The sequence below is a fragment of the Pteropus vampyrus genome, unplaced genomic scaffold (genome assembly GCF_000151845.1).
Source record: "Pteropus vampyrus isolate Shadow unplaced genomic scaffold, Pvam_2.0 Scaffold125, whole genome shotgun sequence".
NCBI classification, from domain to species: domain Eukaryota; kingdom Metazoa; phylum Chordata; class Mammalia; order Chiroptera; family Pteropodidae; genus Pteropus; species Pteropus vampyrus.
This window is the reverse complement of record NW_011888906.1, coordinates 4,021,108-4,038,522: the sequence shown is the minus strand read 5'-3', so window position 1 is coordinate 4,038,522 and position 17,415 is coordinate 4,021,108. Positions and strand designations below refer to the sequence as shown.

General features: G+C 41.7%; 1 protein-coding gene across 1 annotated transcript in view; it reads right to left on the bottom strand.

Annotated features, from left to right (window-relative positions):
• Positions 1–2,832: 2,832 nt before the first annotated feature.
• The window catches only part of TOP1 (DNA topoisomerase I), a 78,644-nt gene continuing 64,061 nt past the window's right edge, over positions 2,833–17,415 (bottom strand). The window contains exons 14-21 of the mRNA XM_011366609.2: positions 12,334–12,477; positions 11,392–11,577; positions 10,276–10,344; positions 9,623–9,737; positions 8,558–8,685; positions 5,456–5,550; positions 5,078–5,227; positions 2,833–4,124 (exon numbers count right to left, since the gene is read on the bottom strand). Of these exons, the coding sequence (XP_011364911.1) occupies positions 4,022–4,124; positions 5,078–5,227; positions 5,456–5,550; positions 8,558–8,685; positions 9,623–9,737; positions 10,276–10,344; positions 11,392–11,577; positions 12,334–12,477 (990 nt within the window). The 3' untranslated portion in view covers positions 2,833–4,021. The remainder of the gene's footprint in view (positions 4,125–5,077; positions 5,228–5,455; positions 5,551–8,557; positions 8,686–9,622; positions 9,738–10,275; positions 10,345–11,391; positions 11,578–12,333; positions 12,478–17,415) is intronic.

The window sequence follows — 17,415 nt, the reverse complement described above, 5'->3', positions numbered from 1 at the left end:
GATTTTGTCAGGGGACTACTTATAATCATCTAAAACTGGCTTGACTGAGGTCATTTCAGGGTAATGTGTTTTCTCCAAAAAGTGCTTTTTGGTTCAAAACAAGTTGAGAGAGCATCCCATTGTATGAGGAATTTTGTAAGAACCTAAATATAAGTAAATTCTTCTCAGAATAAAAAAATTAGTTTAAGTTTTCTATGGGGAAATATCTATATTTAGTGTATGTGGTATTCAGGTGATTTCAAAGCCAGTAAGTTACTGGATGCGGGAGTGAAAGGAATGAAGGGTGATGGTGACCCAGGTTCCAGTTGAGGGCCAGAGTGGCTGGTGGTACTTTTCACTGAGAACTCAGCCCAGTGGGTTTATAGTAGTAGATAATGAGCTCAGCTCCAGAGATTTGACACTGAGTAGCCTGTGGACGTTCCCCGCAGGGATGTAGTTGGCAGTGTGTGTCTAGAGCTCAGGAAAGGGGTCTAGGCTGGAGATAGAGATATAGGAGTCCTCACATTCAGGTGCAAATGAAATCAGGTCGAGTGAGAAGAGAACCACGGCAGTTAAGGACCTGAGAGAGGAGGTAACTGAGAAGCAACAGCCTGAAAGGGATAGGAATAAAACCAGAAGGTGGCATCGGGAAGCCAGAGAGAAGTGCTTCAAGGGAGTGGTCACATATCGTATGAGTCCATTCATGTGAGATGTCCAGAAAGGACGATTTGTAAAATAGATTAGTGAAGGCGGGAGGTGGGCATGGGGATTAACTATAAGTGGGCATGAGGGATCTTACTAGGCAGATGATGTTCTAAAACTGATTTACAGTGATGGCTGAACTACTCAGTAGTTACTAAAATTATCATTCACTTGAAATGAGTGGATTTCATGATATGTAAAATATACTTCAATAGAGCTGTCAGACAAAAAGAGTGGTCAAGTATCCAGTGCCACATGACCTTGAGTAGGATGCAGAACGCAGAGACATTTATTGGTTTGGTCGGTCGCTCATTCATTGGTGAATGTGGTCAAAATGGAGAGGGGGAATTAGGAGCAAAATGGGACAGAAGCTAGTTGTAGTGGGTGGGGGAATGACCAGGTGGTGTCAATGATTCATTCCGGGGGCTTGTTTGTGAAATGGGGAGGGAGAGGGTGGTGGCTGGAAAGTACTGGGAGTTGTGAGATTACTTTTTCATGTTTTAAATGTGGCAAAGGCCTGAGGTGGATCTGAGCGGAGGGGGGGTGGGGGGGGATGGACAGGACCTGCTGACAAGATGTGGGGAGTTTAGGGGAAAGAGGAGCCAATGAAGCACCCAGATGTCGGGCATGGGTAGCATATGGAAGCTGTCCCCCTTTGCCCACAGCTGGACTCAAACATCACAGAAAAGGCCCGACAGGAGAGAGTTGTTCAGATCCTACACAGCTGGCTTCTGCTCTTGGACATGGCTGGAAGTGGGAGGAGGGAACCAGTCTACTAGAAGAAAAGGCAAGGAGGTGGGTCTCTTGACTCCATGCTTCAGCATCCTTTAGGGCCCTTCACATCTGGCTCTCACCTGCCTGTCCAGCCTCTTCTTTCATGCCCAATGTTCAGGTCAGCTTCCCATTCTCTGGCTTCCTCTCTGAGGCCTGCTGCGACCATCCAGGATGCACTTGTCGTTCTTGACCAACATCTGGTTGCCCAGCACCTGCCTTCAGACTTGTAGGAAGGTCCTTGCTGGAAAAGGTAGGCAACAAGTTCCTGCTCATTAATAAAACCTTCTGCTTGCAAAGCTTCCTATTCCAGATTTCTAGTTGTAGACTAAGGTTTCTCCACTAGTTGTGACAGGTCCTGCTCTATTCCCAAACCTGAGGTCCACTTTCTCATCACCTACCCACTGACCATAAAGCATATTGACTGGGCACTGGAATGGCTTCTCTGTTGCTATTCTTTATACTCAGTAGTCTAACATCACAGAATTCAAAAATACCTGGCTGCATTGGTGACTATCTTTGCTCCTTGAGGTGAATGCTACCTCTTTCACTGGCCAATGAAACGTAGGCTGCCAAGAAGGACCTCCCAGGATTGTTGCAGTGGGCCCACCACCAGCCCAGTCCGCAGACCCAGGGAGTTCAGAGACCATCAAGGAAATGGCTCTCCTTCCAGAATATACCTGCACATGCTAACAAGCTAGAGGGCCTAGGGCTAAGTGACCAATTCTTCCCACTCTGGCCTTTCTGCTTCATTTGACCAGGAGACTCACTCTTTACCCTGAATTCCAGACTTAGCCGTAACCTAGATGAGGAAATGAACAATTTTTGTAGGGATTCTGACCAGCCTGGGTACCAGAGCACTGGGAAGTAATCACAGACCACTTCCTCTTTCCATCAACCCAACAAAGGGAGAGGGCTTCTGGGATCCAGTGTTCTAACTGGCTTAGAATCCTTAATTCCTGCCATCCTGACAAGTTTAGCCACATAAGCAAACGCAAAGAAGCCCCTACTGCTTCTGGCCAGCACACATGGAAAATGCCCCCAAAATCTGCCTCTTAAATACACTTGCTTGATCTTGCTTATAAACATCACCCGTACTAGGCTTCCAATATAGTTCTTGCACCCCCATCTGTTCTTGTAGATTTTCTGCACACTCCCTCACTTCCTGGGCCTGCCTTTGTCTAAGGATGTGGACTTTGGATCCCCTCTGAACCACACCCATGGCAGCAGGACAGATGCAGGCCCTTCCACGCCCCATCTGGGGTCTGGGGCAGGGAGCCACCCTTGACCTGAGCAGCCAGATCACATCCCACACCAAATCCCAGCCCCAGAGCCCCAATCTGGCCTGGGGCCCTGGGTAACAAAGAGGCAGACACTAAATTTCTGTTAGGTTGTAGGAATTTATTTTAAATAACCTACAGTTGATTAAAAGGGAATTCATGATAAAAATAGAAGATACTTGAGGAAAGATGTGGGAAATGGACTCTGCACACACGCTAAACTAACAATGCCTCTAAAACTAATGATTATAGCAAAAAATGTTTTCACATTAAAATTCTGCTTTTTATGTTTTTTCCCCATTTTTTACACAATTACAAAAGAAAAAAATAAAAGCCCTAAAATCTTGATTATTTTTCTTTTTGGACCAAATACTCATTTTCCTCTAAATTTGTTGACCTGTGGAACTTTTATACAATAAAATCTTTCAAGTGAAAGACTGGGGTTTAAAATGAAAAAGATGGATATCTGAAAGGGTACAGAGAATGCTCAGAACAAAGGATGATGGGAAAATGGTTTCAGTCACTGATTATTTCATTATCCTTAGACTCACTCACCCCTCGTCCCTCCCCAACCCCAATCTACACGATCTTTAAGATCAAGAAAAAGGTTTAAATATTTTAAAATAATTAAAAAGAAATAAAAATTCACATTTCAAAAGGAACACTCAAGTCAGGAAATATTTTCCCATCATGCTTTTCTGTGAACAGGTGTCTGAACCAAAACACTGCCGATGTCACAACTGCTTCAAGTTTAATGAAAATTGATTCCCATGACAATAGATAGTGACGACTCTAACAGGTGCGCTGGGTTTTTGTTCTACTTAATTTTAAATTCCTGAAATGGGAGAAAGGGGAGGGAGTTTAGGAATTCATTTCTATTAAAATATAGAAGTTATTGCAAAACCCTAACTGTAAAAACGCACCAATATAATCGGACTTCGTATACAGTAGCTAAGAGAATCCAAATGCTTCAGTGAAATAGTGAATTTGCCTGACAGAACAATGACAAATTCCCATCCACTTGCCCTCTTGAAAATAAAAAGAAAATTCAAAACAAATCATACAGCTAGAATTTTGATATCTGAAATATTTTTAAATAAGTTGTCCATAGGACAACTGGCTCAGCTCTCCCTTATAATATCTTCAGGTTTATCTTTTCTCAAAGATGTTGGTTTGTTAAGACTTGCCGCCTCTCCCCCTCAGGTGTGAGGGTAAGCGAGGCTCACAGTTTATCCATCTTCCCCAAACCACACTGTTCCTTTTCACTGAACCCTGCCCCTCCAGACTGGCTAGAACTCATAGTCCTCGTCAGCCATGTCGATGGCCCAGGCAAACTTCTCTCGCTGGGTTTTGTTGTAAATTTTCTCAATGGGGACCCCCCACTTCTTGCACCTGCAAACAAGAGAGAAAAAAGGGGGATTAGTGGGGAGCAGTGGCCCAGGCTAGGGCTTAGATGCACTGCCTTCACCTTCACATCCGTTTGATGAGAACGAGAATTTACTCATGTGCTCAACTCAATCTTTTAACAATGACCTCTAAAGTAATGCTACTGCAGACATACAAACAAAAAAGATACAGACGAAAAAACTAAGGCAGAGCAATTAAGTAATCTGCTTATGTTCTCATGCAGCTAGTGAGCATGGAGCTGGAAAATGAACTCAAGCAGTTTGGCTCCAGAGTCCATAGTTCCTTTCAAGCTAACCAGTCTTCTAGCACCAAACAGGGCAAAAAGAGTAGAAAGGGTACAAGAGTCGGGGGAAACCTTAGCCTAGAGGGACAGGTGTCAGAAGGCATGATTCTTCCACCTGGGCCCAGAACTTAGCAACTCAAGGTAACTAATAAGCATCTTCAAAAATGTCACTTATGTTATGACTGTGTGTGCACAAACAATAGAGAATTTATCTGCTTTTGCTATAAGGTCCCTCTATTTGTGTAGGTTGCTCAGATCTGTGTTTTCATTTGTTTTCTCTTTGTTCCTACCTTTCTTCCTTCACTTGTAAAAAAAAATTTTATTGAAAAGTTTTGTTAATATGAGGGGCTCTTTTATATTTTCCTTCAATAGGGTTAAGAGTTTCCATTCTTGTACTAAAGTTCCATAAGGGATGGGGAGACAGCACCCGCCTTTTTAAAAAGACATAAACACACTCAAAGGCGGTGCAACAGCACTGACCATTTAGGACCACCCAGGATGTTCCAATGCATCTGTAGCAGGCACGGCAGGATTCTGGCAGAGATTACACAGAAGACTCAAAGTGTGCAGTGCAGGAACAGCATGTGAAGGATGACAGTGCTCTCACAACCCCCCTCACCCTTCTCAAGCCAGCAGCAAAGGGCTCAGTGCTTACCAAGCCACTGAGATCCTTGGGTCCAGATAATTGAGTTTGGAGGTTCCCAAAGCAATTTGTTTATTCTCCTCTCGGTCTGTGGCCTGAACTTCGAGTTTCATCAACTGTTCCTCCAGTCTCTGCACAGCCTTCTTCTTTGACTCTACAACCCTGGGAGAATGGATGTCATCAAGAACCAGGCCTGGCCTCCAGACAACACTGCAACCCCACCCTGCCATTCAGGGGGCAGTAAAAGCACAAAAGCCCCAAGTTCAGAAATTTCTAAAAGACATCACTCAGAAACCCTAGAGAAGCTGAGGCCCCAGGGCACCTTGCTGGGATTACACATGCTTCTTTTTCTCAGCCAACCCCCAGCTCTGCACACCACCAGGCACATACTTCTTGGTCTTTGCATCCTTCATGACCTTGGCATCAGCTTTAGCACTTTTTAGGTCTTTCCGGGCATCTGCTAGCTGTTCCTTCTTGGCATCAATCTGAATGAGGAAGAACATTAATAAGTTTTAGGAATAAAAGAAGCCCAAATAGAAGAACGGCTACGTCAGAGAAGATAAAACCCAGACGTCTCCACCAGGCAGGCAGTCTCTCTGGATGTTCTGCCACGTCAAAACAGCTAGGGGTGGCTCATGAAAGCACAGAGTAGGTGCACAGTGACCGCTCAATTCAATTGCTGTTTGGGTGTTTATGTTCCTCAGTAACCGAACAAGAAATGAGTGCTCTATAGCCAGTGACCCAGGGCCCCATCAATGCAGATGCTCAAGAAAAAGAACCCACGGGGAATGTGGGTGCTAATTTTTCAGAGATCACTTTGGCCTTAAGACATCTGGGAAGAGGGCTACAGATGGAAGCTGTTTATCAAATGGAACCTGTGCCAGGCTATAGTTTTCATTCCAAGAATACTGCAGAAGATATACTCTTTATGAAGCTGAGGCAGGATCCTTTATCTACTGAGCCCAGCTCATTCCTCAGAGTCTGCCAGCACTCTGGGAAGAAGCTGCCAGCTTCTCACAAAAAAAAGAAAAAAAAAGATGCATGGAAGAGAATATCCAAGGGACTAAAAAACAGCAATTAAAAGGTCAGCTACTCTATTCCAAGCCAACACATGGCATGGCCTGGCTTTGGCAATCTGTTTTCAAAAGGAGAAGGAGCTGAGATAGGAAGAAAATTAAAGTATCCTCGAAAACAGATTTGAAAACAATTTTAGCTGTGGAGTTCTTTTTCCAAATGAATCTTACGTAGTCCCAGTCTATAAAGGAAACGACAAGGGCAGTTCCAGCCTTTCTTGCTTGATAGAACCCTCGAAGCACCTCTGGAGATCCTAAGTTCTTCTTAGTTCCTGCTCACAATTAGCAGCAGGTAACACCATGGAACCAGAGCCCAAACCAGTGAGCTCGCGCAGCTGGGGGCAGCAGAACCCCCGACCGGCTATCACCTTGCTAACCTGTGAGGTCAAGGCAACCTCTGCAGAGTAAATACATGCCTGACACACACATTGGGCTGTTGCTCTCAGCCCAGAATTGTCTGTTAGATACACACACAGCCCAAGACTGGAAACAGAGGCTACCATTGTGAGACAATCATTAAATGCATTTTACTATGACTGGCTTTCTTCCAACATCTATGTTGTCCAAAAGCAAGCTGAAGGAATCAATTCTATACACAAAAGCATCACAGATACCACTAGCCAGATTCTTCTTAGGCTAGAAATGCAAAAATCTACAATCTTTTAACCATTTCTGTAAAGGCTAAATTGGCAGGCTATGTCAAATTCTCTTAAAGCATCAAAGATTCCATTGATTCACTTGGCAAACATGGGTGTATATTTGTTTTGTGGGCACACAGGAGGGGGCTCCTGGGCTTGGAAGGCTTGTCTGGCAGGCGGGCTGGGCTGCCCAAACAGTGGTTTCAGAGTGAGGTCAACAAAAGACCTCCTCATGCTCCAGGGAGGGGTTTACTGAATAAGGTAAACAATATCTGCATATTTATGCTTTTATTTATGGCTTAGAACAACATGAGGCGAGTAAACGATACTAATGACCACCATTTAACAGAGCAGCAGTAAATGGGAGCTGCCAGGAGGGGCGTTTTATGGGGTTCTGCCCATCATATGGTCCAAGGATTTGAGATGACAGCGCTATGGACATGCAGTCATTTACTGTGCACTTGTGCATCTCTTCGAGAAAGCCAGATGACATCTGTAGTGTTAACTGTAGGTTGTGTGTATCTTTTGACTCAGATGTACTACTCCTGGGTACATTTGAAATTTCCTGAAGAAATTTCAATAGCATAAAATTTCAACATGGGCCTGAAAAATGTGTATGTAGTCTCACTCTACAGCAGTTTTTAACTCCAGTTGTCCAAGTATAGAATTCTGTGAATGTGGATGAAAAAGAATCACATCTGTAATTTCATTAACCTCTCATTGAAATTCAAATATGAACGTGGGCAACAAACCATAGAAATATCAGTAGTACCTATGACTTTATTACCAATAGGTAGTACAGATATTTTCATAAAATATAATCATTGCAGAAATCTTGATTATTTAAATTTACTACTACCTTGAAAGTTACAGAGGTTATCAGACCCACCTTAAGATCTTACTAAAGTTAGTAAGGAAGCACATTACTATTTTATCAGACTTTAAAATATATTTGGTAAGTATATTTAAAGATAATTGGTTTCCTTTGTAACCCTGTGTCTCTTCTATAATGAAGTTATCTATAAATTCTCACTGTGAGCTAGTACATTAGAAAGGATTAGTTCTGTAGCCATTGTTCATACAAAAATGATCATCAAATGTTAAGTGCCTTATGGCTTAAAAGCTCAGCATCAGGCAGAGTTGGAGGGAGGAGAGAGGCACATGGAAGAGGAACAGCATCTACTTGTATGCACGTCAGTCTTTCCCTCTAGGGCAGCAACTCCGGCACAGAGCCAGTAATTAACAGATATTTAATGATGAGCTATATAAAAATATGATTCATGTGGAATGTGTAAAAATAAAAAGTTGTGCCAGGATTAGGGGAAAATTAAATATCATTGTTTCATCATCTTTTCAATCTGAAACAATCTAATTTGGAAATAGTTGTATTTCTGGGCTGTGGCAAAGATTTGTGAAGACTCTTTATATCCAAAATCCCCATGTATAATAAGGACAACAATTAGCAATATTTCAAAGAGGGTACATCAAATAAGTTCTTCAGAATAGGAAGTGGCCAATGTAGAACTTCTGTCCACAGAATGAAGACCTCATGAACAATGGGTACCTGATATTCAGTATCTTGATCGGGGATAACTAACAGAGTTCCATTTGTTTATCTTTAGAATGAACTTCTCTTCCAGAACATACCCAGAACTAGCCTTCTGATATCCCAGTTTAGAAGGCTGGATTACAAATTCCTCCTTTTCAGATTATCTACCCACAGCAGACATGGTTCCCCAGCCCCCTTCATTTTGCTACCCCACCATCCAGATCCAAGATACCTTAGATTGCAAATTCATCATGGACTTCTCAAAAGTTTTTGGTGGTGCCCTCTGATGGTTACAAAGAATTGCAACAGCTCGGTTGGCACGGTTATAAGACAGGATCTTTGCTGGGATGTTCTCATCCGCTGTAAAGAAATAAACATGATAGTAAAAAAGAGTCAGTCTGTGTAACGAGAGAATACACAATGTGTCTTCCTCAGTGCTTCATCCTCGTAACTTTATTGGCCCCCATCTCAGACGATCAATTCAAGTTTTCCCGAGACATAAGGTCAAAATCTGAGAGTCAGCAGTTATCTGCTTGCTACAGTGCCCACCTCGTACCCACCTCCCCACCCAACGTAGCCTGAAGAAAATAGGGAATTGGGACAGAAAAAGCCTGTAGAGGAAGGTAAGACAAAGGGACCATAAAAAGAAGAATAATCTCTAAGGAATTTTTTTACTTGTGTCATTTTTTATCCACCCTAAAACGATGACCCTCAACATACCTATCTTTGGCTTTTCTGGCTCATATTCTAAAGCCATTTTACCTATTTATAGAGAACAACGGGAATTTAGCAGTGACTGGGCTCCAGGAAAAAAAGCCTTCAGATTTTGCTGATACATTCTGCAGCTAGTTTTTAGGAGAATACAACCTACTCTTAAGACGGCAGGGGGTAGGGGGGAGGACAGAAACCTCAAGGAAAGGATTTGCTCCTGTATTTTTTTAGTAACCATGACAACCTTACTCTCTCCAATTTAACAGAACACCACAGCACTATGTCTTCATTCTGTGAGCTTTTAAATAACATATATAAAAAACACAAAATGCAAGCATTTTCAGCTAGAAAGCCCCTGTCAGCTTTCTATCATGTAAATCTAGAAGCCAGGGCAGGAACAAGGGAAACAGAACCGACCTTATGTTTATACAGACTAAGGCTTAGCTCCCTATTAGAGGTATGGAGAGGGAAAGTTTCCAGTCACAAGGTTAAGGAGAAAAGGTGGAACAAATCTAGGACTTGGCTGAGTAAGGACACTGGACGTCATCAGTAAGGTATGGGCCCTCTCTGGCCAAGTAGTACTTACGGGCTGTGAGTTCTTTAAGCTGCTGCTGTAGCGTGATGGAGGCATTATATGTACGGAACACCTTGGCTGTCAAGCCCTCCATGAGATCCTGAAGATGCTTATTTAAAATAGCAGTCTGGATGAGACAAAACAACAAAGAGGATGTTGGGATTTAGGTAAAAGCCATATCACCCTGCCCCTTCTGGTGAGCTGTAGGACAGTTAAGCCAGTGCAATCACAACCATGCCAAGTTTACTGCTCTGCCAGAGGGAAGTTATGAAAAGAGGGAAGAAAATTCCAGAATGTAGGGTTGCGTGATACCTCCCTAACAAGTACTTCAATCTCAAGCAGGCTAATAAATGAAATCTGTCTTTCCTTGTTAAGATCTTCCCTGATAAGATATCAAAGACAGGTCTTGGGTCTCCAGCAGAGGTGGCTGGCATCTAGCCAAGCGAAGGCTCTGGAGGAGCCAAGAGAGGATAAAAAGCAGGGTTTGTCTACTCCCGAGGGCTTCGCCACGGATTCCCCATGTGCCCTGAGGGAGGAGGAGTGTACAAGGTGCCACAGGACAGGTGAAGGGAGAAACCTAAGTTGCCCCCAGGCAAACCTCTCCTTAGGAGCCCGTGAGGCTCTGGCTGGGCCCCTCTTCAACCCAGTGCGCTTTGTCCACTCACATTGAGTCTATCAAAAAGATCATCCTCAGGCTGTTTGTTCTCCATAAATAGTTGTAAGTTCTTAAAAACCTAAAAGAAATGAGCAGAGCCTAATTATTATTTTTAAAATCTTTACTTTGGAAATAACTGCAACTTTTAAAAAGTGGCAAAAAAAAAAAAAAAAAAGCACAAGGGACACCCATATCCTTTACCCAGGTTCCCCTACCATTAACATTTTACTTCATTTACAGTATACAGTGTGCATTTCTGCTCTTTCTCTCTCTACATATATATGTGTATTTACAAAATTACTTGTTCTGAACCACTTGTGCATACTTACATAGGATAAAGATATTCCCTTACATACATGCAGTTCTTATCAGCTTCAGAAATTTACATTGATACCACCTTTAATCTACTGTCTGTCTCTCAATTTTGTCAGTTGACCTAATGACGTCCTCTACTTCTCCAGTGTGGAATCCAACCTAAGTATTACATTTAATTGTCAGGTCTCTTTAGCTTCGCTTAATCGGGAGCATTTCCACAACCAGCAAGGCCTAAGTAAGTACTTGTTAAATATCAGAGTGCTGAAGGGCTGGATTACTGGGGTCCTGTACTTTGAAGGTCTCTGGTTCAATCAAGCCCATTAATTTGGGGGTGGGGTGGGGGGAGATGACCATGGAGCTGCAGCACCCTCTTCATCTACAGGCAGCTCAGAGATCTGAAGATCAAGGGGCTACCTTTTCGCTCAATCAGGAGCTGGGGAGAGGTTGAACAAAGCTAAAACTGATAAATGTGCAACATGACCAGGGGATACAGAAATGTGGTTAAATTATTAAAACAATGTGGAAGGTTAAATCTTATGTTGAGTTTGTTGTCAGGGCCAACCCCTAGTGCATACTCTGCTGAATACTGCTATGGCAAAGAGCCCATCATTCCAAGACGGTTGATGGGAGGTGAGGGCAGGGACTAAAAGGAGATATAAAGGACACCAAACAATATCTCTCCCCTCTCTTCAAGTCATTTTTTTTTCTAGTGCCAGCAAAGCACAAAGCACACAAAAAGCATTCAACAAATGCTTGTTGAATGACTGACTGACTGAATGAATGAATGAAAAAGCAGACCACATTAACTTACTCGTTTCTCAACAGGGACTTTGTTATAGTATCTGATCGAGTCCTTCCCAAGGAAGTCAAATTCTACCACGTATTCCTGGCCATCCAACTCTGGGTGTAGATTAATGTGCTCTACACGAAGCGAGCAGCAACCCACAGTGTCTGCTGTTTCTCCTTCCTCCTTCTCATTTCCTGCTCTCAGAGCAAGCTGCCCAGGGAGAATGGAGAGAAAAAGAAAATGAGCATGAATACAGAAATGTGAATCTCAAAGGATCTCTAGAAAACCAGTATCAGAAGCCTTCCAATTCTCTTTGGAGACAGAGCAGTAGTCTGCAAGGCCTGGGAATTCTGGCCTCTGCATTCTTGCTTCTTCCCCTCTCCCTATCAATGAAGTATGGAGAGTCATGGGGATATTGAACTTTCCTATAAATCCAAGCTTCTCTTTACCCTGTCCTCTCAAATGGGGATGGAGGAAAGGAAGAACAGTTTTTAAAAACAAAGCAGCAACTGAGAGAGTGTTTCTAGTCTGCGCAATCAGAATCAAAAAGCTAGTCTCTTAATTTTACTTAATTTTTGAGACAATTCAGAATTTGTGAAGTATGAGCAGTGCAAAATGGGCAAAAAAAACCCCAAACCAAACAAACAAAAAAACACAAAACCATGAAATCTTTTTCTTTTAAAGAGTACTGAGAAACTCTCCAGAGCACTGTCTTTCAAACTGTATTTCCGGCACATTCAGATTCCTGCAAATCTTCCTATCAGGCAGACTGCATTCAGACAGCAGCAGATACTGAATGACTGTCTCCACTTCCACCTTCCTTACTGGACCAGAGATTGGGTAAGTAGGACCACCAGTGTCGGGCTGTCACTGTCTCTCTAGTACTTAGCATGGGCCCGGAGGAGTAAACGCCCGTATCTGTTAAGCTGAACACGGTAATGCGATGTGACCAGAAGACACTCTCACCTTGTCAATGAAGTACAGAGCTACAGCTCTCTGTCGGACTTTCATCTCTTTAGACTTCCAGTCTTCTCGATACTGGTTCCGGATCTTGTCCACACACTTCTTCAGCCGCCGAGCAGTCTCATATTTCTGCCAGTCTTTCTCACCCTACAAAGACCCAACGCAAAAGTGGATTGCTTAGGCATAGCGGGGTAAAGACAGATTGAATATTCAAGTTCAGAGCTCTGAACCAAAGAGAAAGAACTTGAGCTTAAGCAAGTTAGAAAAAGAAAAGTACTGAAGAGAAATTTTAGGGCATTTAACCTGATGAAAACTCATGCTGTCCCATTTCACTGTCAAGCACAACTGGCTCCTGACAAATCTGCTAAGCTTCTGGCTTTCATTCTATAAAATGTTTATGTTCTTGGAAAAAGCCCACATGGCATGCCCTAAAAATTGACTTCTGTCTATACAAAGAGTAGAAACGTTCCCATCACAGCTTTACTGCTGAATCTGTGACCCAACAGCAGTTTTCTGCTAGGACTGAGTCTCATTCAATTCAAGACAACTATTTACAGTTTGATGGAAGGAACTGTCAAGGAAGCAGAACCAAACATTACAACATGTAATTATGAAAGAACACAATGACTTCCAGGAACAGCCATAATTATTAACCATTTTCTAACTTCTGCATTTAAAAGTACTCTTGATTAGACTAAGAGGAACAATGTTACTGGAAATCTTTTTTTTTTTCCCCAAACATTAGAGCTTTGGGTGGATGGTTTCAAAATGGATTCTAAAGCCAATTAAAGGTTTTTAAAAGTGTGTGAAATGACTGAATGTAACCAACAGTGATGGAAGATCCCCACTATCAAGAACTGATAATAAGTGGCAAAGGTAAGGAAAGGAAAAAAATTCGAAGAAATTTAAGAGGGTCAAGAGTACTGCAAGGCCTAAACCACTATATGACATGAACACAGGGATGGAATTTAAGAACTGTGTTCTTAATTCCCCCACTCTGCAACAAAAGAGATGGGTAGTGACTTCTACCCATACATGCCTGGTTCCTGCCTATGACATGGACCTTGAGGCATAAGAACTGTGGTTAAGGTTCACTGGCCTGAGCATGCAGGAGTGTGGGGTACATGGAGCAAGAAATGTTTTCTACTTCTAACAAACACTGAGAAATGAAAGCCTACCCGGGTGTGCTAAGGAGTCGTCAGCACTCTCTCACAACTGTGTGTGGACTAGCTGTATGTACTTGTTTGGCTATAAAACAAGAGGTTCAGTAACTATGTGTTGTGGGTGGGTGATTTAGTAGCTAGTGATACAGAAGAAATACCTAAGTTCTATTTCCTGACAATGGGAAGCTGAAAATTTCTTACTGATTTTTCTAAGTACATTTTGACATTTAAGAGTGAATAAGGTATGATGCAAGCTGTCCTCATGTACAAGTCACTAATAAACCTCCATGACAGTGGTTCCTACACACACACGGGGGGGGGGGGGGGGGGTGGCGAGAGGAGGGAAAGACAGGCAGGAAACAAGGGAGGGGTAGGAGGAGAAAGAGGAGGAGGAGGTGGGAGAGGAGAAAAATGGACAAGAAAGGCTTGTCTTTAACAGCTTGTCTTTAACAGCCTCCAGCTCAGGAGTGGGCTCTCCTTTCACTCTTAGGCGCACAGGTCTACCAAAGCCTGGCTCTGACTCTTCAAAGTCCCACAGAATTCTATTTCCTCAGTCCCTTAGTCATGCCACTGAAACGAGGTTTAGAAAACCCAACAAATAATTCATTCACAGAGGATACCACAAAGACTAACTTTTCTTCACAGGCTAGCTGGGCTCCTGACACAAGGAGCCAGGATTCTCTTAAATAAGGACACAGAAATGGGGGTGGTGGCAGAAGCCACCTCGTCTAGGTCTAGGAGGGAGGGCTGCCTCCAGGAAGTATATTTATCCCTGCTGCCTTCAGTTTCCCTAAAGAGAATCCACAGAGTAAAATGCACTTGAACAAGCTTTCTCATACTACTTCTAGAAAATAAAATATCCATTTAGGTCTTCCAGTCAAGGTCTTCATCAAAACTATCTCAGTAAAATAAGGTGTCCACTACAGAGGGGCTGCCTTTAACCCACTGTCCTCTTCCTCTTCTCAGTCAGCCCTCTGCAATGGATAAGAATCTAATTTGATTAGATATATACAACATTCTTTTTTATTTCTTAAACTAGTGGGCCCACCATATTTCTCTCTCTTTCTAATATAACTGCTTGCCCATTATTTAATTGGGTCAGGATCTGGATTCTGGATAGCAAAGTGGGAGGTGAGCTAATCCTGTTCTCTAACCTTTTCTCAGAGATTTGTATTTGGGGGAATGATGACATTTGCCAATATTCTTAAGTGGCTTTTTATTCTTACTTAGCTGATGACCCCTATGTGAGTTTGTCATTGTACAGAACAGTGGTCCCCAACTGTTTTGGCAACAGGGACCGGTGGTCCTATGAGAATCTAATGCCTGATGATCTGAAGAGGAGCTGAGGTGGTGACTAGTGCTGAGGAGCGGCTGCAAATACAGACAAAGCTTTGCTTGCTGCCCACTGCTCGCCTCCGGTTGTGTGGCCAGGTTCCTAGCAGGCCACAGACTGGTACCAGTCCATGGCCTGGGGGTTGGAGACCCCTGGTATAGAACACTAAAGAGGAAGTAAATGGCATTCTGAACCCCAAATATACATCATTTAAACAAAAGACACAACAAACTGTATCTATATATTTATACCATGTTTAAAGATAAAACTCCAACCAGCTTTCTATACATGCCCATTTAAAAATATATTTCTTTATATTATTGATTTGTAGAGAATTTATGTTTTTACGCAAATCTTTTTTCAGATATGTTATTTTATTCCAATACTTTCTATTTGCTTTTTATTCTGAATAAAATCTTTAAAAGCTTTTGGTATACATATTTAAGTGTACAATTTGAACAGTTTTGATCCACTATACCTGCCCAACAAGATAGAGAATATTTTTATCATTCTAAAAAGTTCCCTCATGCCCCTTTCCCAGTTAATTACCTACTAAGCAACTACTGATTGCTATCCTCATAGATCAATTTTGCCTAATCTAGAGCCTATACTATATAAGTGGTATACACAGTATAGATTATTATGTCTGGCTTCTCAACATGTTTTAAAGATTTATCTGTCCTGCATTCATTAGTAGTTCACTGCTTTTATTGCTGATATATGGTATATTCTATGACTATCCCTATGTGTTTGACTATACCACAATGTGCTTACCTATTACGTTAATGAACCCCTGGGATGTTTCCAGTTTTAGACATTCAGGAATATAGCACTGCTATGAACATTCTTGTACAAGTATGTTTGTGGACATATGTTTTCATTTCTTTTGAGGCAAAAATACCTAGAATTGGAATTAATATCTCACTAAGGTTTAAATATGCATTCCATTGATTAGTTATGTTGAACATTCTTTCATTTCATATGCTTATTTATTGGTCATTCCTCTACTTTCTTTTGTAAAGCATCCATTTAAATCTTTTGCTCTTTTTTATAGGAATGTTTATCTTTTTATTATTGAGTTATAGGATTCTTTGTATATTCTGGATACAAGTCTTTTGTCAGATAGATACACATGTTGCAAATACTTTTTCTCAGTCTGTAACTTGTGTATTTATTTCCTTAACAGTGTCCTTTGTTGAATATTAAGTTTATAATTTTAATGAAGTCGACTTTATCAACTGTTTCTTTAATCATTAGTGTTAATATTTTGTGTCCTAAGATATCTACTCCAAGGTCATGAAGATGTTCTACCTTGATACCATCTAGAAGCTTTAATGTTTTAGCCCTTACACTTAAAAATTTAGAATTTTATACTAAGAAGGTAGGTTCAGAATATAATTTTTTAAAACTCATGTCTTGTCTAATAAGGGCTACTTTCTCAGGTTATGAGACTAGATAATGCTTCCCAACTTTGCAGTGGCCTAGACTTAGGAATGAGTACCTACAAGCAGTCCTTTTGTAAACTCCTAGATCCATAGTTTATCTGGGATAATAGATAAACTACAGGTTCCAGAAGGCTGTCATTCCCCTGCTATTTCAGATTCTATGGGCACCAGGTACAGAGTGGAAGAAGGAGGGAATGGAAACACTTGCAAGAAGATGTCTGTATAATGGAAATCCTGGGAGGAAAAGCAGAACAAACCAAGATGAGCATAGAAAGATGTGAATGAGCTCAGAAAAATCTTTTCAGTACCTAGAGCACAAGTTACTGTGGCTCTCAGAAGTCCTGATCCACTCAATGACCTGTGAGGCTGGAAGTAATACAACCTTGGCTTTGACTGCAAGTAGGCCAATCCAAGTTTCCAGAAAGGGGCAAGGACAGGGTGTATCAGAGGGACACCACACTTCAGCTGTGCTTTTATTTAATCACCGATTGTCTAAATTTTTTTAACTGTCCAAAATCTGTTAAGTCTCATTATTATGTATGCTTGAGATAAATTTCTTAGTGGAGTAGAGGTGGGGCAGAATGGTACAATAATATTATATGAGTAAAATATAGATACAAGACCAAGCAAAGAGTCTAGAATAGGAGAAATCTCTAGCGACTCTGAGCAGAAAGATGTAGAACAAAGCCCTGTAATGGTAGCCTCCCATAAAGTGAACCTAAAGTCGTCCAAAAAGTAAAACCACCAATTATCACCCTTCACACTCTAATACAAAAAACCCAATTTTATAGACTTTTGGGTCAGATCAAGTTAGTGAAATCATGCTTTAATCGTCCATAGCAAGGAAAGTGCTCTATGCAAGAAGGAAGACCTGAAGCCAGGGGTCTGGGTTAGCTTGGGCTGAAATGGCGAGAGACTCCCTTCTAAGACAGGAGGAATGAGCGGAAAAGTAGAGAACAAAGAGGAGGAAAAGGGAATGATACATAGACAAAACCCACTTCTCAGTCAAAAGGATTTACAAAGAGATAAATGGCTTAGGAAAACTGCCAAAACAGTAATTAGTACATGAAGTCATTTCAGGTAATATTTTAAAAAACGATCTGACAAAGACTTTTAAATAAATGTTTAGTATGTATAAAGAGAA